Raw genomic sequence first — 25,792 nt, 5'->3', positions numbered from 1 at the left:
ATCCGTGTCTTACTTCCAGCCGAACGGTTATCTCTCCTCCCCCCGCAATCTACATAGTTTCGTACATTGACGTTTCTCTCGGTTTCAAATTTCACATTTTTTCTCATCTGGCTAGTAGCTATCATTTCCGTAGGCAAGGTTCGCCGCTGCATACCACATCCTGACATACCATTTCGATTACGGATTGTAGACGCGCATTCTCCATTTCCACTCGCACTCTCATGTACAAAAGAAAAGCAGCGACTCAGCTCATAACGCGTTATATATAGCGATAGAATGCACCAGCCAGCAACTAATCAATTAAGTACTTGCGCTTGAAGAACGCGCGCATGTGGAAGATCATCCACACCCCCAGGGCGGTGAATGAGAATATGGAGAACATGGCAAAATTCTGCACGCGCTGGTTTGTTGATACTGGGTAAGGGTAAGAAGGGTAAGACAGCTAGCGAAGAAACAGATTCATAGAGCACGTACGGTTGGTGTCGGTGAACCTCTCCTCTCGCTTTTTGAGGTACCCTAGTTCATCAACGATCTCCTTGGTGAGGCCTTCGAGTTTGCGCATTTCTGTTTCGAGACTGGAGAGGGATTCCTGATTCGCTATGGCACTGTCGACGCAGGTTCAAATGCGGTCCCGTGAATAGAAATACGGCAGTTGCGACTCACTTATAATCGACTGCGTCCGCACCGATATCGACGTCTAGGTCGATGACTCGGTTCAGGTTTGCGCTGTCCGCGTATGGAACGTCTACACATCCATGAGACGGAATTCCTGGCTTCCTAAGAGTCAGACCACGCACCGGGATCCTGGTAGTTCTTGAAGCACACTCCGACTTCTCCCTCAGCGTGTGTCGTGATAGCCAGCCTCGTCTCTCCCTTGATATCCCGCTTGCTCAAGTACACATTCTTTTGTTCGCTTGAGTCGATAATTTCGATATCTACGCGCTGTTTCTCGCCGGGACCGACATTCGCTGTTACGATGACGAGGGTGTTGGCATGCGCGGTGTTCCAGATGCACTTTGTAGGTGGGTAGCGGTACGACTGTAGGGAGAATTTGATGGCGTTTGTGGGTATTGGCGCAAGGAGAGTTAAGGAGACAAGGAGTGCAAGGAGCGGAGAAAATACGACCGAGGATGGGCTCATGAGGATTCGTGCACGAGGAGAGGAGTCAAGTAGAAATTAGGGTACGGCTTAGTAGGTATGAGCGCTATGCGCGACCGGAGAGGATTCAGACGGTGCGGTACGTTGAGGTGATGAATGTAAACGTGGTAATTTCGGTCGACATATATAAGCGCTGACAGCGCTTGTGTTTCACCTTTTCTGAACTAGCACGGTGTTCCCCTACATGCTGCATCCAAAAGTATCTAGATTTGCGTGTCCTTCCATCTCCTGAAGGAGAGCCCGAGCTTGAGGCAAACAACCAGTGTGTGAGCATTTATCAGGCATCTCACTCAAGTCCTTGCACACCGTCATTGCGCAAATAGAAACATAACACTGATTTGTGAATATACATTGAACATATGCCCTAGCACTTTCAAGCGAGCTACCGCCGCCGCGCCCCGCGGTCCATGTTGAGGGAGTATTGTGACGCCTGTGCACTGAATCAGCAATCTTTACCAAAAAATGGCCACCCAAGGTGAAAACTTCATCTAACGCGTCGGTTTTCTGTGCAGACCTACAACGGTAAGCATAATTCACACATCTCATGATCCAGAGTAACGCCAAAGAAGATATTTCAGCCAGAAAGAAATCACGATAACCGACTCGCTGCGCTTGCAAAAAGACACGTCCTGAGGTCTGTTGCACGGAGACATTTCCGCGTGACCAGATGGCAATCCAGAGGTAAGTATCCATGTCTTCTGAGTTAAGACCCCGAAGACTAATGTGGAAAGGTGGCGATCAACTGAAGGCGGAGGTCTCAGCTTTGAACATACCGCTTTGAACATACCCGACAATCAGATCAGGGACTCGCCACAAGCCGATCTTTATGCAGTCCAACACTCCCGATGGCTTGCAACATCCAAGCACAGTAAAAGCAATAGTCCGATAAGTTATAGATGGTGCGTTTCGGGTAAGTGCTTTGTTTCCTTCGATCCATTGCTTGAGGACCACAACCAGACTGTTTTTTGTGCGAGACTTCGCATATAGCTCGAGGATATCGAGGATATGCGTGAGCTGCGTATCAATTCCTCGGGACAGAAAGATGTCGACCTTGTAGCTTACCTTCGGTCCTATGAAGCGTTCGTGAGCTGATAGAGAACAGCCACCGTGCTGTCGCACGAACCGAAAACCGAAAACAATTCGAAAGATGTGATCATTGCTGTAGAGATATCTCCGGCTGTTACGTAGTGGCCACTAGTATAGTCAAAGTAAAATAGCGCGACGAAGCTGCAGACGTCCTGCGTTTAGTGTGGAAATACGATTATAGGTTGTAGCATTGATATTAGAGGTCGTGTGTTGAGATCCGTAGCATTGAAGATTGATTGAAGGTCGGGTCTAGTCGTCCCGCTTGAACCACCTTGGGGTCGCTGTCTTCTTCCCCTCGCTTTTCTGTAGCGTTCCTTTAGCTTTGGCTTTCGCATTACCCGCCTGACCAGATGCCTCGCTCGCCATTTGCAAACTCTTCAGAAACGCAGAGTAAGATATCGTCGGCTCGTCGAGGGCCTCCTCCGTGAAGAACAGAGCTGGCGGGGTCGGCGGAGTGATCGGTAGGTCGGGCTTGGCCTCTTCGAATTCGCGTTTGTGTCTGAGGTTGAATCGAGAGGTAAGCTGGAGATTGTAGCGTAGTCCGGACGTGCTTGATTTTGATTTAGGCTGCTGAGTGGATCCAGCGAGTCGTAGTTGCCCTAGTGGAAGAAGCGGGAGACCCAGAGACTTTCGAACGGTCTTCCAGCGGCCATCTACCATCGCTGCCTGCCCGCCCTGAGATGGAGTGAGGCTCGCCGTCGAAGGCGTCTGCCCGCCGTTGCTCGCGACACTTCCCAAGTAGATCAGAGCCACATATAGAGCAATTACAAAAGCGTAGCGTAAGACTGAGTGTGATCGCGTTGCGTGGAGGCGAGGGGAGTTCGGCATGGCAGCGCGCATCCGGGTTTCGTTCGCTAGCATCCTGCTTCGGTTAGAGGGTGTACCCCGCGTGTAGGGAAACGACGTGGAGATTATGCTTTGAGGGGGAGCAGTTATTCAACAAATTGATTCTGGAGGAGTACTTGGCTTTAAGAAACGTCGAACTTGGAAGTGTAAGGAAAGAGTTGTTAGGCGCTCGTGTCTCTGCCACGGAGGTTCTATTACTCGTGCTTTGAACGTTTGAACCACTATCGGGAATTTCGAAAACATTGTTACATTCATAAACAGTCTGTTTCAGGTCATGTCACAAGCTACATTCAATTAATCTTCCACAGGTACTCGAGCATTGGGTCAAAGATGTGACGATCAGATATTGGCAACCCCAATGGGCGCGTTGATAGGAATGTGTGCACCTGGCTCGATGTATTCACCCCCAAATTGAACACCGGCGCTCGCGCGGAACACCATCGCACTCGACGAGCCACCGAAGTGGAACATGCCTAGTTCCTCGCCTCGGGTGACGTGTTGGCCCTCGAAAACCGTGGCTTCGCACGAAGAAATCTCGGTCATACCGATGGCAATGAAGCACATGAGACCGATCTGCGTGTTTTCAGCTTCGATGAAGATGAGCTGGCGAGCCGCGGTATTGGCGAAGAACTGCAGCGATTGGAGGTAGGGAGGGAGCTCGTCGGGGCCCGTCTCCAAGCCAATCAAGCTAGGTGCCTGTGCGAAGTAGGTGCCGGGGACGTCGACAATCTTCTTGATGGTTCCGTTCACAGGAACGTGCCAGCGGTGGTAGCCGGTGGTGTTCAGGAAGGATTGGATGACAGTGCCACCGATGAAGGAGTCGACGGACTCGTCACCTGCAAGCAAGTGGACGAGGGAGTAGGCTTCGTCCTTGATGAACAGCTCATCTGTCCTCTGGACGTCGTTCTGGAGAGCGTAAAAGGCGGATTCGCATGCTGCCCCGACGATGCGGAGGTCGCTAACATCACCTGTAGGACGGTCGACATCAGGTTCGCGGTAGCGACGGACGAAGAAGTCCTCGTAGGAGGTGAAGCCCCAAGCGTCCTCGTCTGGGTTACAAATGAACACCTCGGCAAAGGTCCTCCCAGGAGCGTATTTCTCCATCATGGCGTCAATAGCCTCAGTGGAGAACCATCCATCGGGGTTGGTGTTGAGGACAGAAGTGGAATCCTTCGACAATAGGTACCGCTCCCACGTCTGCAACATTTTCTTGAACTGCAGGTTGAGCGATTCCTTGGTGAACGCAGAGAAGCCTCCCTCTGTGTTCATCACCCTGGCCATGATCATGTACATTGGAGGGCCCAGGGAACCGAACGAGGGAGCCTCGCGGAAGATCTCGTTGAACATCAGGAGCATCTCCTGGTAACTCGTGGGCTGCAAGAAATCATCCGTAAGTCGAAAGCTTCAAATGGAAACCCCGTAAAGGTGGCCCCGCCTACTCACAGATTCGGTCATGCCATCGAACATGCGGACGAGGTCTGTGAAGACCACCACATTGCCCTCGATGAAGTCCTTGAACTCCTGGATGGGTACTAGGAGCGCAGGAGCCTCCTTATCAGTGCCGTAGGTGATGCCTGGCCCCGGCATATGAGCAGCGAGGGGGGCCATCTTGGCGTGCATTTTGCTCATCCATTTGTCGTAGGCATCGGGGCTCTGAGGTAGCCACCCAAAGCGACGGAACGCCTCTACGGGAGGACGAAGGGACCTCTGAGCACCACGGACTGTAGTAGGAGCGGTTGCAGGTACGGAAGTCATTGCAATGGACGTGATTGAGGCAAAGATAGATGATAACGAGTGCCTTTTATACGACGTGAGGATGCTCTCTCGTCACTTCAATTGAATTCACTCTATATCTGACTCTCCGCCGCAAGGCCATCGTACAGCAGCTCCGAATAAGTCTGGCTTCTAGATTGTGGCACCCAAGTACGTATATGCGTAACTGTCATAACGTTTCCAGAGTCTCCAGAACGAGGGTTCTTCGACTGGGGTTACTCCCAGAAAAAACAAACGTGCTCGGTCTTGTTTTCTGGCCGCCCTTGGGAACAGTTCGCAATACATATGGAACGACATAAAGGGATATGAACAGCTCTTATCTTATCGAAGACATTGGGAGTGACCCCACGCTGGACTCTGCTCGCCTCCGAGCAGCTTGAACGGATTACGCTACGCCCTTGCGCTTGCTTCCCCTGCGCTCACGTATAACTGAGCAACATAGCGAGGGACAGCCAGCAGAGGTTTGCGACGACGAATGTCAATACAGCGCAACGAGTGAGGGTGATGGTAGTAAATAGACGGCCGTACGAGAATATCTAGGTCCCGCCGCTTCAACGACTCCCTGGTTCCACTCAATCTCCAAAACAAACGTCGCCGCTATGTCTTACGGCTTACTTCTCGGCTCAATCCCAGGCACAGATAGGACATGGAAGGGCCACGGCGGAGCTACCCACCGACCCCACCAACACTCCTTCACGGCAGAGATTTACCTTGCAAGGCGTTTCCGAAGTCTGTGCCGATGGTGACCCAAACATCTGGATTCTGGCCCTGGGGGTGCTGACCCAAAGGAAAGGAACAATCCAGAAGAACGGGGAAAAAAAGAGAGCGACGTGCTCCAACAGCGATGACTGAAATCCGCGACGGTGACCGTTATGTTCTCGATACTTCGCGTAGGCCGTCTCCTACTTCGTCGCAGTATTTCACACTGTTTACACTAGTTTCCGGCACCTACTAGCGTTGCTGGTCACGTTAAATGAGCGTGGTGGAAACCGATAGTACACGAATTCTTTCCGTGTCCATTGTTGGAAAATGTCGAAGACTTCTGTTGGCGCTGAGCGCCTGCGGTCCCGTCGCCGCACTTCTTCCTTCCTTCTCTAACCCCATGAAGGAGAATATCATCATGCGACCCTAATGCCTGGCACTGTATGTGAACCCACGGGAATTGCCACTGCATACGGCCCGGTCGACACCCTGTCTGAAGTCGCAGCCTGAGGAGGCTATCCTCGCTGGTTCTATACCCAATGGCAAATGGTTGTAGGATGGGGTGAAGCGACTCCAGAAGGTCATATTGAAGGCGCACTTGAAGATCCGACTAGCTGCTTCGTTCTTCACAGCAGGCATTTTCGAACTCATACAACGCGGGTTTGGGATCTCTGCATATTGCTACCAGGATCTCTGCGTTCTGGTCCTCTGATGTTTTTAACCAAAGGGCGCGAGAAAAGTTATGATATTGGACGTCAAGACATCCGACGAAATTTTAAGAACTAAGAATCTTTAAAAAGGTCTCTGCGGTAACCATTTCAACAATGGTGTTCGAGGAAGAACGTACTCGTGCCCTCTTTGCGTCATCAAAGAGATACGCCAAATGAGTTAGCCGATCCCTCAAGCGCTCGTATTGGGGTTGCAACGGAGTCTCCTGAATCCCAACATTGAAGAAGAATGACGACTTTGTATTGTATAATGTGACGTGATCATATTCCGACCACCGCAGGATATTGTACGTGACAGACTTGTCTGGATCGACTGCTAGGGTGAGCAGAACCCAAAAGAAGGACTCCAGATCGTATCGATACAGATGTGGAGGAGGTTGAAGCCAAGTCGACGGATCAAGAAGTTCGATCGCCAAGTACGGCCATGTTCCCGTCCTTTGTTTCGATGTCGGCCCCTTGTCGAGCTTTGCTGCCGGTGTCGCCAGGTCAAAGTCGTTCAGAACCCCCACAATGGTGTCGTTCTTTTGCCGGAACATCAGGTTCTTCACGCTGATGTCACGGTGCAATATCCCCGCCCTCTCGTAGACCCAATGATGACCTGGTAGAGGCCTCGTGAGGCTACGCTGAAAGCTTGATGAGGTGACTTACATCGAACGATTTGCTTATACGCTGTCTTAAGCGAGTCGCAGTCTTTGATTGCGTCGATACAGCCTAGCTCTTCCATGACCAGTAGATAAAGTCTCCTCTCCTCGTAATCGTCTTTAAAGTGTCGGACAAGAGAAGCGACGATGCCGTCAGGTGCATCGCAGACCTGCGAATACAGGACGTTGGGAAGATGATCCGAAACCCATGCAGCTGAAGGGTCGCGAACGATGGCTTTCTGAATCTCCTTCAATATGTCGTGTTCTGGTTCCCGCGAGCTCGGTAGCCAGCTGAGCTTGGCGACAACCCGTTCAGGCCACTCCTTAGGAACATTACTGCCCGCTTGCACTTTCACGACCAAAGTGCCTCGCCCAATTAACCCATGAGGCTGGTAGGCGATGTGTCCCAGCGTAAGCACGAGCCCGTTGTTGAGCGTCAGATTGAGGCCCTCGAAGGTGTTCGCAATCGTTTGTCTATCCTTGTTCCTCATGTTGTACAAGCGATCAGACATGCAATCCGGGGTTGCCAGGATCACATTGGAGCAGAAGCCATAACGGTCGAGAGGCATGCGACCCAAATGCGAGATGATTTGGTGAAACTGGTCGAGATTGTCGACAAAACTGAACGGCGAGGAACGCAAGACCACAGAGTGATCGTAATACAGGAACTCTATCTGGCCATCGGTAGCGAGGAAGCCGATTACGTGTCGACGGAATCCCTTGGAGAGCATCTCCAATGCGTAGCTTGCGCATTGAATCAGGGGATGATGTACAAGGGCAGTACTCGACGCCTCCTCCTCTACGGGTACTTCTAGGCCTCGTCCAGCAGCTACATCGCTTCCTTTTGTGCGTGCCACACTGGTCGAAGAGGAACTGGGACGGGGGCTTTTACGAACGCGGCCCTCTGTCGCATGCTCCGACGTGCTCGCTTTTCGCTTCTGAGCGGAAGGTCCAAAGGTTTCCTTGACCGCTGTAAACGCTGCGTCACTGCTAGAAAGCCTGATATATCCTTCGCAACTCACATGGTGTAGGCCGAGGCGGGATTGGTACTCTCAAATCCTTCTGAACGAGTTTGAACTCGTGGAAGGAGATGATGTCGCACGGATGAAACGCCACCTCGGGTCCTTGGACGATAGGTTCTCGTAGAAGCGACGCAGACTTGTGGACGAGCAAGATGTCGGGCTTGCGGCCGGGGTCAATACCCCAGAGGTACTTGGGATCGTTTCGGACAAATACGTATTCCGAACCGCATTCTCGCAGAATTTCATTAGCGAGCAGAATGAATGGCTCGTATCTGCCGGTCTCTTCTGTGACGGGAAGGCGATAGCGATCAAGAAGAGTGCGGAGTTTCTTCGTTATTGGTTTCTTTGGCTGGTCAAAGTCGAAGTCGAAGATGGTCTTGCAGAAATCTTCAAAGGCCATAATCTTCTCGTTGCTGAGGTCTTGGTACAGATACGGTGAGTAGTGTAGGCGCGTAGATTGGGTGTCATAGGTGAGATTTGAGCCGGATCCTGCGGACTGCGGTGTGCTGTGGACGCCATCCAAGGGAGGACGCTGCGAATTGACTGGAGTTTGCGCTCTGGACATGGTGGTTCAGCAACAACCGCTGTGGCGCAGCGGTGCGGTCACGTGGAGATTTCACGCGGTCATTCAATACGCCTAACAGTGCCAGTCACATCTTCTCATCAAGTGACTTGGTAGGAGGCGCCTAAATATGTACCTTTCACTTTGATAATTTTCAACTGCATCGTAACGTTGCAGAAACTATCGGAAATCAATGAGAAGTGTATTGGCTAACTGTGGTGTGTACCCCAGACTTATATCTCAACTTTAATCTATTACTAGCTGCGAACCCATGCTTCACACATGGGGTTGAGTTGTGAATATAACACCCAAATGAAAGTAGTAATATTGAAACTCAATAATTGATGAAGGAACAAACTTGGGGCTGCAGCCACTGCACAGCCTGGCATGTATGGGTCCCCTGTTCCTCACTTCTCCAAATAGGTCATGGTAAATAGGGGAGGGGATAGCACACAATTCAATCTCAACACTGCTACTGAGATCTGGAAAGAAGGAAGATGAAGTGAAGGGAAAAGATCAATGTGGGAAACTTACTACCAGCAGTACATAGATGGGAAGGCACCCCTGGAAGAGAGCCCGAAGGCACAACACTCAGAGGTAATTGTTCAATGTGAAAGGTTCAAACACGGGGGTGATATTCATACAAAGATGGGAGTTGTGGTACAAGCGGGAAGTAAGTAGTCTATCTCAGGGACACATGTATATATACGTCAAACATGTGGTCCAGGGGTCAGGGGAGTAGGAGGTAGGTAAGCACGCGGGCTTACACTCGCCCACCCTCCAAGAGTTGGACACCACAAGGGGAGCAACGTCGTAAGGTAGTCATGGGTGTTTTGCAGGCTGAGGCATTCATGAGGGCTTCGGATTCCTTCAAAGCAAGCCATACATCAAGAGCTTCAAGTTCATCAACATCTCGGAGGGGCAACCACCAGTCTTCTTTGGCACCATATTCACAGTATCTAACCAAAAACTCTCTACCCTTTCGACCACGCTTCTCATCCAGAATCCTATCCACCAGCCATTCCTCTCTGTCATCCGTCTCGATGCTTTGAGGTTGTTTGAGTTCCTGTAAGGGGAAGAGAGAGGTGTCATTTGGGATGAACCGACAAAGCTGCAAGGCATGGAAAGTAGGGGAGACGTTGGGCGAGTTCGGCATAAGTAGCGTGTACGTGGACTTCTCAGGGAACACCTTTGTTATCTTGTACGGTCCGTCAAAGCAGGGCATGAACTTGGCTACGTGTCCGTCGCTACCATGTGTATATTCTCTGCATTGATTGGATGTTGAAAGGTAAACGAAATCCCCAACTTTGAATTGAACGTCCTGTCTGCGTGAAATGTTAGCATAAATGGATTGAGCAATCTTTGCAGCCAGAAGGGAGTCCTTAGCGTCACAGGTGTATCTGTCGACAATCTCTGCCAACCGTCTAGCATTGATGTTCTCGGCGTTTGCCTCGTTGACAAGGGGAGGCATCGTCCAAGGGGAACATTCAAGGTGTAATTGGAAGGGTGAGAAACCGGTGGAGGCATTGACGGTGTTCATGTAACAGAAACGAACGTAGGGCAAGTGTAAGGGCAACCTCAAGATGGCCGACAGCACAGGCCTAGCAGAGGGAGAATCCAAAGAAATGAATAAGACTAACTACAATACATGAGAGAGCTGCTCACCTAGCAGAGGGAGAATCCAAAGAGAACAGGATGGGGATTCTCCATGCTAGGAAGCGAAGTATATACTGTAGTAGCGTGGGAGGAATGAAGGGTAACTGTACAGTACACCAGCCACAGGTACGAATGAATATCACAAGGTATGAGGGGGCATGTGATAATGAAGTGGAAGGGGAATGTACAGGAGTCGTGCCAGCGACCTGGGGAAGTGGGGACAAGGAGTAATGAAGTGGGAAAGGAGGATAGAGGTAGCCCGGACGAGCCCCAAAGTGTATCTACGAGTCTGAGCGAGTCCGAAGTGTCTGAGCGAGTCCGAGGCGTCCGAGCGAGTCCGAGGCGAGTCCGAAGCGCGGGAAGACTTCGGAGTCACCGGACGGGGCTTGGATGCGAAGGGAGTGAACGGAAGGGAAGCGGAAAGGTAAGGGAATGAAGGAAAGGGGAAAGGAATGAGGAGGAAGGGGGCGGGACAGGGGGGATAGGAGAAAATAGGAGTGTCCCCTTACATCACCCCCCCTTCAAGGTTGCGGCGACCTGACGCGAAGATTCCTGCCTGCCGCGCCATGAATTCACCAACCCCGAAACTCCGGATTGCTGCGAGAAGATGTCGAAGTACGACTGCACGGAGCCCGGAGCCTTCCGACTGCGCCAACACTCCCAGGACTGGTCCAGTGCCGCAGGAGTCATCCGGAGAGGTAGAGCAGTCGTCGGATTCATCGGACTCGTCCGGAGTACGCGTACTGCGTCCGGGTGACGATCATGGAAGTCCTTGACCTTCCGGGCGGCATGCTGGAGGTTGCTCGTGGGCTCCCAGGAGTCGTGCTCGATACCATAGCCTCGCCAGCGCACCAGATACTTCAGGACCCGACCGAACCGTCTGCTATTCCGGACCTCTTCTACCTCATGCTCCTCTTCTCCGTCAACGAGCTGCGGAGGTGGCGGAGCAACAGGGCGTCTACCCGGGATGGGGTCCAGAACGAAGGGAGAGAGTTTGACCACAGGGAAGACGGGATGGAGACGGGATAAGCCCGGAGGGAGCTGGAGCCGGTACGCTGCCTTGCCAACCTTCTGGACGACCTTGTAAGGACCAAGTCGTGTGTGTCCGAGTTTCCGGGAGGGTCGGGCAAGGTTGATGTCCGACGAGTCCAGCCAGACCTTGTCACCCGGTTGGTACTCCGGAGCGGGAGTCCGACGCTGATCGTAGTAGCGCTTCATGTCGTCCTGAGCCTTGACCAATGCGGACTGAGCCTCGTCAACTGCGGATTTCATCCGGTCTACAAACTCGTTTGCGGACTCCATCCGAGACGGTGGCTGATGAGGTTCGAACCCGAGACGAGGATGACGGCCGGTATCCAGGAGGAAGGGTGACTGCTGAGTGGACGCATGGACCCGGTTGTTGTACGCGAACTCCGCCATAGGTAGGAGGCGAGCCCAGTCGTCCTGACGCTCTCCGACGAAGATCCGGAGATAGGACTCGAGTTCCTGGTTGGTCCGTTCCGTCTGTCCGCCGGACTGAGGGTGGTACACAGTGGAGGCAGCCAGCTTGATTCCGAGCATCCGGTAGACTTCTCGGGTGAACTCTGCGACAAATTGCGGACCCCGGTCGGACACAACGGACCGAGGGAGTCCGTGCAGCTTCCAGACGTTCTGCAGGTACAAGTTTGCGGATCCGAGGGCAGACACTGTGGTGTGAGTCGGAATGAAGTGGGCGCGTTTGCTTACGGAGTCGACCACATTCATGACAGCATCAAACCCATCGGACTCCGGAAGCTCGACGATGAAGTCAACACTCAGGCGATCCCAGCATTCATCCGGAATGGGAAGCGGATGGAGTTCACCCATGGGCGGATGCCTTTGGGCCTTCGTCCACCATCATCCGGATCCAGCTGCGACAAGACCGCACCCGTAGCGTAATCTGACGAGTCCGCTTCAACCCGGTAAGGCCGATCCTCCTTTGGAAAGACCAGAACGGGCTCCGAAGTGATCAGCTCCTTGATCCGAAGAAATGCGGATTGAGCGGAGTCGTTCCACTGCCATTCCTTTGCGCAAGTGAGGTCGAAGAGAGGCCGGGCAATATGCGAGTAGTCCTTGATGAAGCGGCGGTAGAAGTTGACGAACCCAAGAAAGGATTGGAGTTCAGTCCGAGTCCGAGGGGTTGGCCAGTCCACAACTCCGGAGACCTTCACAGGGTCCATCTCGATCTTACCCTCGGAGATGACGACTCCAAGATATTCCACCTTGGTTTGCTCAAAATCGCACTTGTCCGCTTGGAGGAAGAGCTTGTTCCGCTGGAGGATCTCTAGGACTCGCTTGAGAACCCGGCGATGCTCTTTGCGCGTCTTGGTGTAGATCAGAATGTCATCCAGATAGATAATGACTACACCTTCCGTAATGAGCTCCCGGAAGAGGTCGTTCATCATGGTCTGGAAGGTGGATGGGCTATTCGTCAGTCCGAAGAACATTACCAACGGTTCGAAGAGTCCGCGCGTAGTCCGGAACACGGCCTTCCACTCGTCGCCCTCCTTGATCCGGACGTTGTTGAAACCCCACCGGACGTCGAGCTTGGAGAAGTAGCAAGCATTCCGGAGTTTATCCACCAAGTCCGAGATGAGCGGAAGTGGGTACCGATTCTTGACCATCATGCTGTTGAGCTTCCGGTAGTCCTGGACCAAGCGGAGTGATCCGTCCTTCTTCTTAACAAAGAACACCGGGGCAGCCATGGGCGACTTGCTGGGGCGGATCCGACCAGTCCAGAGATTTTCTTCCAGAAACTCGTCCAGCTGTTTCTGCTCCGCGGGGACAGCGGGTAGCATTTGGTAGAGGTCGGTTCCGCTCCGTCCATTAGCTCAATGGCGTGATCCCACGGACACGGCATGGGCAGTTCATCAAAGGACTCCTTGGCGAAGACGTCCTCGAATTCCTGGAGGAAGTCCGGGACTGCGCTGTTCCGAGGATCGTGGGGCTTGTTGCGCTGGAAAGCCAATGCGAGGCGCTGCGAGACCGTCTTCGAAGCTCGGACGTGTTCTTCCCGAAGACTCCGAAGGTACTCCGGAGTCGGAGGAGGAATGGCTGCGAAGATACGGTCGCCCTTCTCAAGTCCGGAGTCGTCCGGAGTTGTGGCCTCATCGTCCTCGTCGTCGTCCTCGCAGTCCTGAAGCTGCGGGAGATCGTCTGAGTGCAGTTCCTCGACCATTGGCATCGGACCCGTACGACACTCCCGGAGTCGTACGGACTCCTTGCGTCGGGTCAGCTTGTCATGGCGGAACTCCTTCCAACAGGTATCGCATCCGGACGGACAGCGGCTCATGGTCACCTCCTTCGTCTGCCAGTCGATCTCGGGGTTGTGCTTCCGAAGCCAGGTGTATCCGAGGATGATGTCCTGGTGTCCGATGTTAGTGACCGCGAACAGCATCCGTTCCGTGTGATCCTTGAACCGGAGTACAAGGTCCACGACTTCGGAGATGGATCCGTTTTCGTTTGGTGATCCGTCGACATTGAAGACCGGGATCGGGGCGGACAGCTTGCGCCGGGTGAAACCATGGGCATCAGCGAAGCGCGGATGCATGAAGACTCCGGTGGCTCCACAGTCCACCAGGGCCTGCAGGGTGCATCTGTGTTGTGTATCCGTGCTCTGCACTTCAACGGGTATATCTAGCGAAAGCTTGCCGGGCAGCGCGGAGATCTTATAGCTACTGGGTAGCCGCCGTTCCCACTGCGGGCGAAACCTTCGGAGTGTGCGGATTGTAACCAGAGTTGTCTGCTTAGCGTCGGACGAATCATCGGAGTGATCGGAATCGTCTATTTCGTCTACGCTAAGACAAGCAAATCGGTTATTTACCAACGAGGTCGCACTGATCACTCGTTGGTCTGGACAAAATCCGCCGTGTCCGATTCCTCAACCGGGGCCGTTCCCTCATCATCTATTCCTTCTGAGGTCCCCGCACTTTCTACAACATCGGCCGCGGTCAGGAGATCTTCAATGGTGGACATCCGCTCCTCGGTGGTCATGAACCGGACGTCGTACCAAAGTGGGCACTCGCGGGACATGTGGCCGGGCTTGCTGCATCGGTAGCAGAGCTGTGAAGCGGCGGGCCGGGAGCGGGTGTGGTCGACGTCCATGGGGACGCCGGGTGAGAGAGCCTTCGGAGGAGGCGGAAGTTGGAAGCGGGGTTGCAGAGGCGGGAGCTGAGTCCGAGGCGCGGGGAGTACACCCGCAGGAGTCCGAGTGACTCCGGAGCTGGCTGCTGGTCGGACGAGGGATCTGGAGTGTCCGGAGTTTCCGGAGTGCATGCCAAAGTGGAAGGACTGGTTGGCAGCACGGTTGTCAGCAACCCGCTGCGCTGCCTTGTACCATCCTTCGAAGTCATCCTCGTCCGGACAGTCTGCGGACTCGGTAACGCGGCTCTGGATGATGGAGTCCAGTCCGCGACGGAACTTCATCGTGATGTTGGAGCCCTCGGAGTATCCGGACTGGTCTACAAGGTCTCGGAACTCGTCAAGGTACTCCTGGAAAGTCCGACGCCCTTGGTGGTACCGGGTAGACTCCAGCTTGAGCATGGCGGCTTCGCGTTCCCGATCCGGAAGGAAGCGAGTCCGGAATTCGGTCGCGAAGGCGGCCCAGGATTTGAAGTACGGATCCTTCGGACTCCGGAGCACCATGTCCGCGTACTCCTTGGCGCGATCCTTCTGGAAGAAGGAGAGACACCAGAGGATTTTGGCCTGCTCGGTCGGGAAGTGGTCCGGACAGAGCTGGAAGTAGATGGAGCACGCGTTGTAGAACGCGCGACCATCCTTGCGGTTTCCGTCAAAGATCGGGGGAGAGGCGGGCTTCAAACGGGAACGCGGGGTGATTTCGGATCGACTCGGGGCGTGCTGGGAGGCTTCAGTGCCCCTCAGCTCGGAGTCCGGAGTCGTTTTCGGAGTAGTCGGACGGGGTGTTAGGAGGAGTCCTTCAATTCGGGCGAGTGTATCCTGGATGGAGCTGATTTGGGTTTGGTGTTTGTACGTCTGAGCCCACAAGGTCTGCAAAGTCTCGGAGTCCGGTCCTGAAGTGACTGGCTCGGATGGCGGGATCTGGCTGGAGGCGCCCGGCATTTCGGAGTCGTCAGGGGAGCGAGGGATGGAGTTCCTTGGGTCCTCAGAGGTGGGTGGGAGTAGCAGGAGAGCGTCCGGAATGTCCGCAAAACCGGAGAGACGTCGAGAACGAGTCCGGAGTGGCGCAGGACGTTTTCCGTAGGGCTCTGGTGCCAGGATGGGAGATCCTGTTCTGCTGTAAGGGCAACCTCAAGATGGCCGACAGCACAGGCCTAGCAGAGGGAGAATCCAAAGAAATGAATAAGACTAACTACAATACATGAGAGAGCTGCTCACCTAGCAGAGGGAGAATCCAAAGAGAACAGGATAAGGATTCTCCATGCTAGGAAGCGAAGTATATACTGTAGTAGCGTGGGAGGAATGAAGGGTAACTGTACAGTACACCAGCCACAGGTACGAATGAATATCACAAGGTACGAGGGGGCATGTGATAATGAAGTGGAAGGGGAATGTACAGGAGTCGTGCCAGCGACCTGGGGAAGTGGGGACAAGGAGTAATGAAGTGGGAAAGGAGGATAGAGGTAGCCCGGACGAGCCCCAAAGTGTATCTACGAGTCTGAGCGAGTCCGAAGTGTCTGAGCGAGTCCGAGGCGTCCGAGCGAGTCCGAGGCGTCCGAGCGAGTCCGAGGCGTCCGAGCGAGTCCGAGGCGAGTCCGAAGTGCGGGAAGACTTCGGAGTCACCGGACGGGGCTCGGATGCGAAGGGAGTGAACGGAAGGGAAGCGGAAAGGTAAGGGAATGAAGGAAAGGGGAAAGGAACGAGGAGGAAGGGGGCGGGACAGGGGGGATAGGAGAAAATAGGAGTGTCCCCTTACAGCAAGGCCTTGACCCATCCCTTCTGATTACAGTCGACAAAGTAACACAGGGATTGAATCACGGTCTTGTTGGTTTGTTCGCTTGAACCGTCTGTCTGTGGATGCAATAACGAAGACAGCTTCAACTTGACACCAGTTAGTTTGTGAAGAGCAGACCAGAACTGGGAAACGAAAAGCTTATTGCGATCGGAAATTATCTCCTTGGGGAGTCCGTTCTTGCAGTACCAGTGGTTGAAGAACAAACTTGCTGCGCGCTCAGCGCTCAAGTCGGTCCTACAGGGGATCAGGCGGATGTCAGCATCCAGACGATCAGTGATAGTCAAAAGATAGTTATAGCCGTCATCCTCAGGTAGAGGGCCCACAAAGTCTAAGGTGATGTTTTGGAAACGACCATCCGGTACGTCCAGCGAGTGCAGGGGACCCACAGGTTTGGAAGTGGGGGACTTGTTGTGTTGGCAGTCGACACATCCAGGGATGTACGACTCTTCAAGATTCCGACACATGTGTGGCCAATAGAACGTCTTCTGCAGCGCAGCGTAAGATTTCGCAGAGCCGAAATGGCTGAGACAGTCATGCGCCATCTGAAATAAACTCTTGCGGACATCAGTTACACGAGGAACAACGAGGTGGTCCGCAACGTAAAGCAAACCATTCCACTTGGAAACACCAGCAACACCAATCCCCTTGTCCAGCAGTTTCTTACACCACGCATCCTTGGTGTAACCCTGTTCAATCTTCTCCAAAAACTCCAAGTTGGTGCCAATGGCGAGCACGGGGGCCACAACCACGGATGCGGACGAAACAGGCTTTGAGGCGAGAGCGACGGCAGCGAGAATGGGCATGATGACAGGGTGTGACATCGGGGCTTCGGGGAACCCTCTTGAGAGTGCATCAGTGACTGTGTTGTTTTCACCCTTGATGTATTTGACCTCGAAGTTGTAATCTGCAAGAAATATTTGCCAGTGTAATTGCTTCTTGTTGAGGTCCTGTTGCTTGGAGAAGTATTCCAGCGTCCTATGGTCAGTGTGTACCTCGAACTCGGACCTGTAAGGGGACACTCCTATTTTCTCCTATTCCCCCTGCCCTGCCCCCTTCCTCCTCGTTCCTTTCCTCTTTCCTTCATCCCCTTTCCTTTCCTTTGTCCCCTTACCTTTCTGCTTCCCTTCCGTTCACTCCCTTCGCATCCGAGCCCCGTCCGGTGACTCCGAAGTCTTCCCGCACTTCGGACTCGCCTCGGACTCGCTCGGACGCCTCGGACTCGCTCGGACGCCTCGGACTCGCTCGGACACTTCGGACTCGCTCAGACTCGTAGATACACTTTGGGGCTCGTCCGGGCTACCTCTATCCTCCTTTCCCACTTCATTACTCCTTGTCCCCACTTCCCCAGGTCGCTGGCACGACTCCTGTACATTCCCCTTCCACTTCATTATCACATGCCCCCTCGTACCTTGTGATATTCATTCGTACCTGTGGCTGGTGTACTGTACAGTTACCCTTCATTCCTCCCACGCTACTACAGTATATACTTCGCTTCCTAGCATGGAGAATCCTTATCCTGTTCTCTTTGGATTCTCCCTCTGCTAGGTGAGCAGCTCTCTCATGTACTGTAGTTAGTCTTATTCATTATCTTTGGATTCTCCCTCTGCTAGGCTTGCACTGTGCGGCTATCTTGAGGTTGCCCTTACATGACCCAAGTAGGTCAGTCCACCACTTGTGAAGCGCTCGTACAATGGCTAGCATTTCCTTGTCATGGGTGGCATAGTTCCGTTCTGCAGGGTTGAGCTGTTTGGAATCATAAGCTACCGGGCAGCTGGTCTCCCAAGTGGGCCCGAAACTGAGAATGATGCCAGTCCCTACATTACTAGCATTGGTGGTGACATAAATCTTGTTGTCCCTGGGGTCTTTGTGATCTATGACAGTGAGGCATTCTCAAGACAAAACAAGGGACTTAATGTTTTCGAAAGCAGCCTGGTGAGTCGGCAACCAGGTGATCAGTTCTTTACCGATTGTCTTGTTTGTGAGGGATGAGAGCACAGACATATGGTCGGCAAGTCTAGGGAGAAAGATTGCGAGGTATCTAACGAGACCTAAGAATTGTCAAACATCAGTTGCCGTATGCAGGACAGGCCACTCAGCAATTTTTAGGGCCTTAGTACAGTCAGCCTGAATGCCATCCTGTGAGATCATGTGCCCAAGGAAGTTTATTGAAGTGCAAAACAGTTCAGTCTTCTTGACGTTGCAGTAAAGCACTGCGTCACATAACGCCACAAGAACCAACTTGATGTTCTTGATATGTTCCGTCAACGATGAGGACCAAATTATGAGGTAGACATGGCAGATTTTGCCGATGAGATGGCGCAGAGCGGCGACCATTCGGTGTTGATGTGTTGCAGGAGCGTTCCGACAACCTTGGGGCATAACAATCCACTTGTAGAGGCCGAATGGAGTCCGAACTGCCATGTACTTGATGTGGTCGGGGTGGACTTTGGTCTGAAAGAAAGTGTTTGTCATATCCAACTTGCTCCAAATCTTCCCCTTCCCACAGTCCGTGAGAATCTCCGAGACAAGGGGCAGGGGAAAACAATCTGGCACAGTGTTGTTGTTAAGTTCTCGATAGTCGTTGACCCACCGCGGCAGGGCATTAGGGCCAGACTTGGGTACCAGAAACACAGGGCTGGCGCACTCAGAGTCAGAGGGCCAGAGCTTTCCTGAAGTGAGGAACTCGTCAAGTAGTGTTTTCCAAGCATCTTGTTCTTTTCTAGGGCAAGAGTATCCTTGACGGTTGACGACCTTGTTGGCATCCTTGAGTCTGAACTTGTGATAGACCTGGTTGGGCAGTTGATGGACAGGCGGTAGATCCTTGAAAAGATTGCTGTATTTCTTCTTCATCTCAAGATCCAACTGTTTCAACTGGGCCTGAAAGATCACAGATGTGTTGACATCATCCAGGCGTTTCCTGATCGCAGCAACGACAGAGGAGGAGTGAGCTCCACGCGCCGGCATCCTGGACAGCTTAGGTTTGAGGGCGTCAATGAACTCGTTGCTCTGGAATAAAGCTTTGTGGGCTGCTCGAGCCTTGCGGCGAGCGCCATGTACTTCACTGGCTCTGGTGTGAGTTGACTTCCATTTCGGACGTGGTACAGAGGGCAACGCTGATGCATTCAACAAATCGTAAGAGGAGACATTGCCTGTTCTTGAAATACAAGTACTCGCAAGGTCATCGATGACGAGGCCGTTGGAGTTGAGGAAGGGGAGACCAAGAATAGTATCTGCAACAAGGGAGGGGGAAACAAAGGCACGAAGGGGTTTCAAAACAAATAGTCCATCTAAAGAACAAGGCTGAAACGTAACGTAGTGAGACAGAGAGACTTCCTTTCCCATCCCAGAAAATGCCGGGCTACACTTGAAAGGCGTGCTTGCAATATACCGTTCCAATTTGAGGGTGTCAGCGACGTCGCCTTTAATAAGAACTACTGTTATAGGCACGTCCAAGGAACCCCTTAGGGGCTACTAGGGGCGCGCCCACGTGCGTTTCCCGACTACGGGCTCAGGCCGCGCTTACACGCGGCCACGCGGACTTCCCGGATTACGGACTAAGTACATACTTGAGCACACTGTAGTTACTACGACCAAACTCATTACTGTTTCGTGAACGCGCGGACGCCGCGTGTTCCTTAGTATATAGTCCTGTACCGTACATACAGCTACCTTAGTTCGGATATTAGTTCCTTTTCCGCACTCGCACTCTTGCCCCTCTAGTGGGTTCTCCCTCCGTCACACCCCTTCGTCTCCGCCCGTACCCTCGGTACCCGCGTAGGACCCCTCCCGGAAATACAGGGCACGCAAGAGTGTGGGAGGTGCAGCCAGTAGCTGAAGCCAAGCCCGTACGTCCTTGTTTCCCCTGTTTCCCCCGCGCGTCTACGTGGAACCGCGCACCCGCGGGTCCGCGTATCCCGAGCCCCCTGCGAGTGTGGCTCTTAACAGTATATTCAAACTCACAACCCAGCTCTTGCTCTCGTCCCCGCAAGTCCTTGTCAACATCATGGCTGGTGGTACTCGAGCGGGCCCATCGCGGCCTACTCGCGTGAGCCAACAAGCCGCCGCCACCCTCGTCTCTCCGCTACACCCCACGGCCCACGCGCGCAGCCACGCCAGCAAAGGAAAAGCTCCTGCAGTTCCGCGTCTGCGTGCGACGTCCTCGCCGTCATTTCCTCCGTTCCGCTCCCCTACGGTCGCCGCGGGAGTTGCCCCGCAACCCGCGCCCCCTCCGGAGACACCCAAGTCCGAACCCATCCAGTCCTTTCCCCCGTTCAATGTCCTGTCCCCGATCCATTTCCGCTCGATCCCTTCGAATGAAGGGGAGCGCGCTCCCTCGCTTCCGGCGAGCAACCACGGGTCAGAACAGGCGGACGAGGAGAAGCAACCCTCGTTCCACGGGTCCGGACCGCGGTGCCCCTGGGATTCTGACAACGGCTCCGAGGACCACTTCCGCCCTGCGGACCACGCGTTCCTTCACGCGCTATCCGCGCTCAGCAGAGAAATCAAGGACATTCATAATCGTGAGTCATCCGCTACCCCTGCCGCTCCTTCCGCCTCCCGTCCCAAACCCTGCACCCCCGACCCTTACGACGGCTCCGACCCGTTGAAACTCAACACATTCCTCGTACAACTCAAGCTCTACTTCAACGCCACCCCCGCACTCGCCTCCGACGAGGATAAAGTGACGTTCGCCTGCTTGTACCTCAAGGGAAACGTGTTCGCCTACTTTCAGCCCGAGCTGATCGATGACGCCGCGGATCCCGAATGGCTCCATAGCTACTCGACCTTCGTTCAAGTTCTCCAAGAGAATTTTGGTGCGTTTGACGCTACCGTGGAGGCTGAAGCGGTATTGGACCAACTCAAGATGGGGGACAGGCAACGCATAAGTAAGTACAATGTGTTGTTCCAGCAGCACTCTGCGTTGGTGTCCTGGGGCCCCGCGGCTCTCCAGCACCGTTACTACCAGGGTCTCCCGGACAGAATCAAGGACGCTCTCCTGAACCACTCGAAGCCGGGCTTGCTCGCACGGCTCTGCTCCCTCGCGCAGGCCATCGACCAGCGTCACTGGGAACGGGAGGCCGAGCGTATGTGCAACACCCGCGCCTCCGAGAAATCCGCGCCTGCAAAATCCTCTTCCGCGTCCACCCCGTCCTCTAAGTCCTCCGCTCCTTCGTCCTCGAAATCTTCGTCCTCGGCTCCCCACGCACCTGCAACTTCCAAAGACTCCACTCACCTCGGCGCCAATGGCAAACTCACTCCTGAGGAACATCAATGACGTTTCGACAACAAGCTCTGTTTGTTCTGCGGCAGCGCGGGGCACAAGGCGAACAAATGCCTGAAGAGCCAGAAGAAGGCCAAGGCCCGCGCTGCGGTCACCGAACCCGCGGAAGACGCAGAGTCCACCGCGCACATCTCTGACGCCGAATCGAAAAACTGACTGGCGCCTCCGAGTCTCCGGCTCGTGTAGGTCGCCCTCCTGTTCTATGGCCGGCAGTTTGTAGACTAAACGGTTCCGTGCTCTCCTCGCCTTCCGCGTTACATTTACTACTTACTTCTAATTCACTCTCGGACTCCCTCGCTCGTTTTCGTGCTCTCATTGATTCTGGTTCGACCCATTGTTTCGTAGATACTATGTTCTCTTGTTCACATGGACTCATTACTTACCCTATAGCTCCTATTAAACTACTGCTTTTTGATGGTACCTCTAACAACTTCATTACCGAAGCTATAGATATCCATCTCCGGTTCCCGTCTGGCGACAATATGACTGTCACTTGTCTTGTGACCCCTCTGGATCCGTCCTGTTCTGTGGTTCTTGGATACAACTGGCTCTCCCGCTACAATCCGTTGATTGACTGGGCTCAGAGCAGCATCACTTTCCATTCCCCAATTCTCGACACTCCTAGTATAAGGCCTTGCGCGCCGCCCGCGGTGCGCGCTACCTCTTGTGTTGAAGCATCTCCTTCGACACCCTCGACTCCGACCTCGGCCCTGACTTCGTCCTCTCCGCCTAACATCTCACTGGTCAACGCAGCCGCGTTCCGTGCTGCGTCCCGACTTGCGGGATCCATGGTTTTTCAGATTATGATACGACCCGAGACCACCTCCGCCAGAGCCGCTAGCATAACTGACCCCGACCTATCCACAGTCCCCGAAGAATACCATGAATTCTCGGACATGTTTAGTAAAGGCAAGGCCGACACACTAGCTGAACACCGACCCTATGACCTCAAGATCGAACTCAAAGACGGCGCCGCGCCTCCGGTCGGTGCCATGTACTCGCTTTTGCAATCAGAGCAGCAGACCTTAAAGGAGTTTATCGACGAACACCTCGGACTTGGATTTATACGATCCAGCAAGTCGCCCCACGGCGCACCCGTTCTTTTTGTCAAGAAGAAAGACGGTTCCCTTCGGCTTTGTGTCGATTACCGCGGCCTCAATCGCATCTTGAAGAAAGACCGCTATCCCTTGCCCCTTATCTCGGATCTCCTCGATACTCCATGCAAAGCATCGGTATATATGAAGATCGACCTTCGGCACGCATACCATCTGGTACGCATCGCCGAGGGAGACAAATGGAAAACCACGTTCCGGACCCGCTATGGCTCCTTCGAGTGGTTGGTTGTACCCTTCGGGTTGACTAACGCTCCCTCCGCGTTCCAGCGGTTCATGAACGACATTTTTGCAGATCTCCTCGACGTCTATGTTATCATTTACCTGGATGATATACTAATCTACTCTGATAACATGGCAGATTACAAGAAACACGTCAAGGAGGTTCTCCGTTGGCTCCGCCAACACAAACTCTACGCGCGCGCTGACAAATGCGAATTCCATGCAGACACTGTGGAATATCTCGGCTACATTCTCTCCCCGCAAGGTCTTACCATGGATAACTCGGAAGTCAAGACGATCCAAGACTGGCTGGAACCGCGGAAGATTTGCGACATACAATCCTTCCTCGGCTTTGCCAATTTCTACCGCTGCTTCATCCGAAACTACTCGGATATTGTGGTCCCTTTGACCCGTCGCACGCGCAAAGGACTGCCCTGGAATTGGGATCAGGCAGCGCGTGACTCCTTCAACGCACTCAAACAAGCGTTCACCTCGGCCCCCGTGCTTACGCATTGAGTACCGGACGCGCCACTTGTTGTGGAGACGGACGCCTCGGACTACGTGCTAGGCGCGATTCTGTCCATCTACACGTCAGACGGTGAAATCCACCCAGTCGTGTTTCACTCACACACCTTCAGCTCTATAGAACTGAACTACGACGTTCACGACAAGGAACTCCTCGCCATTTTCGAAGCATTCCGCGTCTGGCACCATTACCTGGAAGGGTCTGGTAAGCCAATCGACGTGGTTACTGATCATAAGAACCTAGAATACTTCTTGACCACCAAGATCCTGACCCGCCGCCAAGCGCGGTGGTCCGAGTACCTCTCACAATTTAACCTCCTCATCCGCTTCCGTCCTGGAAGGCTCGGCTCCAAACCCGACGCCCTCACGAGACGTTGGGATGTCTACCTTAGGGAGGGAGGTGACGGCTATGCTACGGTCAACCCTCAAAATTTGAAGCCTATATTCTCGAATGAACAGCTGACCGCGTCTATCCACGCGACTTACCTCTGGGAACCCGCGCTTCGCGGTTCCATTATTATGGACACAGAGAAGTTGCACAAGGATATTATTGACGCTTACCTGCTAGACCCAGTTACCAAGGCCCGACTTGAAAATCTTGAACCACGGTGGTCGCGCTCCAAAGATAATCTACTTCGCCTCGACGGCCGCGTCTACGTCCCCGACCACGGAGATCTTCGCCTCCGCGTACTCCGTTTCAAACATGATCATATCCTCGCTGGACATTACGGGCAGAACAAGACCATTGAACTTGTGCGCCGCAAATATACGTGGCCGAAGCTCCGAGAATTCGTTCAACATTACTGCAAGTCTTGTACCACCTGTATGCGTAGCAAGCCCCAGCGTCACAAGCCCTACGGCATGCTACGACAACTTCCGGTTCCCGTTCGACCTTGGGACTCGATCTCCATGGATTTTATCAAGAAACTTCCCCCGTCCCTCGGGTACGACTCCATCCTCATCGTGATGGACCGACTCTCCAAGCAAGGAATCTTCATTCCGTGCCACGACACCATCACTTCGGAAGGGCTAGCTAAGTTATTCGTTATTCATGTTTTCTCTAAACACAGAGTCCCCGTGCACGTCACGTCTGACCGCGGCTCCGAGTTTGTTTCTCGCTTCTTCCGGTCCTTAGGAAAAGGGTTGGACATGAAGCTCCACTTCACTTCAGGATATCATCCTGAAGGTGATGGCCAAACAGAGCGCACTAACCAAACCCTTGAGCAATACTTACGCATTTATTGTAATTATCAACAGGATAACTGGGCTGACCTCCTGCCCCTCGCCGAGTTCGCATTCAACAACGCTCCTAGTGTTACCACTGGAGTATCTCCATTCTTTGCGAACAAAGGTTATCACCCCAATCTCTCCCTTAATCCCGACCTCGACCTCGCCTCGGCCCGCGCAAGAACCTTTGTAACCGACCTCAACGAGCTCCATCAAGAGCTACGTACCGTGATGACTGAGGTGCAAGCCTGTTATCAAGGACCAGCTGATCGTCGCCGCGCACCCGCGCCGGATTTCAAGGTTGGCGAAAAGGTTTTTGTGAAGGCCAAATTCTTCCGTACCACGCGCCCCTTGCACAAACTCGCGGAGAAATTTCTTGGTCCGTTTGAAATCATTCACCAAGCAGGACCCTCTTCGTTCACCATCCGTCTCCCGGAAAATCTCCGCGGGGTGCACCCCGTATTCCACGTCTCTATGCTCGAACCCGAGACACCCAACGCGATCCCAAATCGCGTACAATCCCCTCCCCCACCCATTGAAGTTGATGGTAACGACGAATTTGAAATAGCTGAAATTGTAGACTCCAAAATCGACCGTCGACAGAAAGTAAAACTCCAATACTACGTTCGATGGCTCGGCTACGAGCACACTGATGAAGAATTCTCGTGGCTCTCCGCGGACGAGCTCGGGCACGCGCAGGAACTCGTTGCAGAATTCCACCTGCGCTATCCTGACAAGCCCGGACCCGCGTAATGGTCCTTCATCTCATTTTCTCTGTTTCTTTCCGCGTTACCGCGCACCCCACTCAACATCTTCTTTCTCCCCGTGCGCACCGCGCTTGTATCACCCGTAGATTGCTCCGCCGCGCACCCGCACATTACCCTCCTTTCTCTTATTTTCCCCGCGCATCCGCGCATTCTCCATCTACACTTGCAACAAGCCACGCGCACCCACGCTCATCCACCCCACTCGCCCCGCGCGCGCGCTCCCCATCAACACACCCAACCTCACCGCGCATCCGCGCCTCAATACTTTTCCCTTATTCCCTGCTCGCTCCGCGCGCACCCGCGCCCACTACCTGATGTATACTACTCTCTCCTAAATTCTTAAGTTCCTCTCTCTTTTTCTTCTTCTTGTGCTAGGTTCTTCTTACAATCACACTGTGGTTACTGGCAGTTATAGATTACAAAAAAAAAAAACAAACAAGAGAAAAAACAAAAACACAAAAAACATATAACATAGATAGTTTTTTTTTCTCCTTTCGTTCGCCTCGCGCGCCGATGAGGGCCCCGCGCTTCCTC

The 25,792-nt window shown here is 53.5% G+C and overlaps 4 protein-coding genes across 4 annotated transcripts; all 4 read right to left on the bottom strand.

The window, feature by feature from the left end:
- Positions 1–292: 292 nt before the first annotated feature.
- On the bottom strand, positions 293–1,140 carry ERV25 (vesicle coat component; the record flags this gene model as incomplete). Its single annotated transcript, XM_036778124.1, has 4 exons — positions 293–414; positions 475–605; positions 664–745; positions 798–1,140. 4 exons carry the CDS (start codon positions 1,138–1,140, stop codon positions 293–295), a joined length of 678 nt encoding a protein of 225 aa, XP_036629552.1.
- A 1,353-nt stretch (positions 1,141–2,493) lies between these two features.
- On the bottom strand, positions 2,494–3,105 carry PC9H_008614 (uncharacterized protein; the record flags this gene model as incomplete). The annotated part of the gene is made up of 1 exon (XM_036778123.1): positions 2,494–3,105. One exon carries the CDS (start codon positions 3,103–3,105, stop codon positions 2,494–2,496), a length of 612 nt encoding a protein of 203 aa, XP_036629551.1.
- A 324-nt stretch (positions 3,106–3,429) lies between these two features.
- PC9H_008613 (uncharacterized protein) lies at positions 3,430–4,845 on the bottom strand (the record flags this gene model as incomplete). The annotated part of the gene is made up of 2 exons (XM_036778122.1): positions 3,430–4,464; positions 4,534–4,845. The coding sequence occupies 2 exons, from the start codon at positions 4,843–4,845 to the stop codon at positions 3,430–3,432; spliced, it is 1,347 nt and encodes a 448-aa protein (XP_036629550.1).
- Positions 4,846–5,991: 1,146 nt separating this feature from the next.
- PC9H_008612 (uncharacterized protein) lies at positions 5,992–8,521 on the bottom strand (the record flags this gene model as incomplete). The annotated part of the gene is made up of 4 exons (XM_036778121.1): positions 5,992–6,246; positions 6,413–6,891; positions 6,942–7,904; positions 7,957–8,521. 4 exons carry the CDS (start codon positions 8,519–8,521, stop codon positions 5,992–5,994), a joined length of 2,262 nt encoding a protein of 753 aa, XP_036629549.1.
- Between the last annotated feature and the right edge of the window lie 17,271 nt (positions 8,522–25,792).

Source organism: Pleurotus ostreatus (genome assembly GCF_014466165.1).
Source record: "Pleurotus ostreatus strain PC9 chromosome Unknown scaffold_6, whole genome shotgun sequence".
Taxonomy (NCBI): Eukaryota; Fungi; Basidiomycota; class Agaricomycetes; order Agaricales; family Pleurotaceae; genus Pleurotus; species Pleurotus ostreatus.
This window is presented reverse-complemented; position numbering and strand designations above follow the sequence as displayed.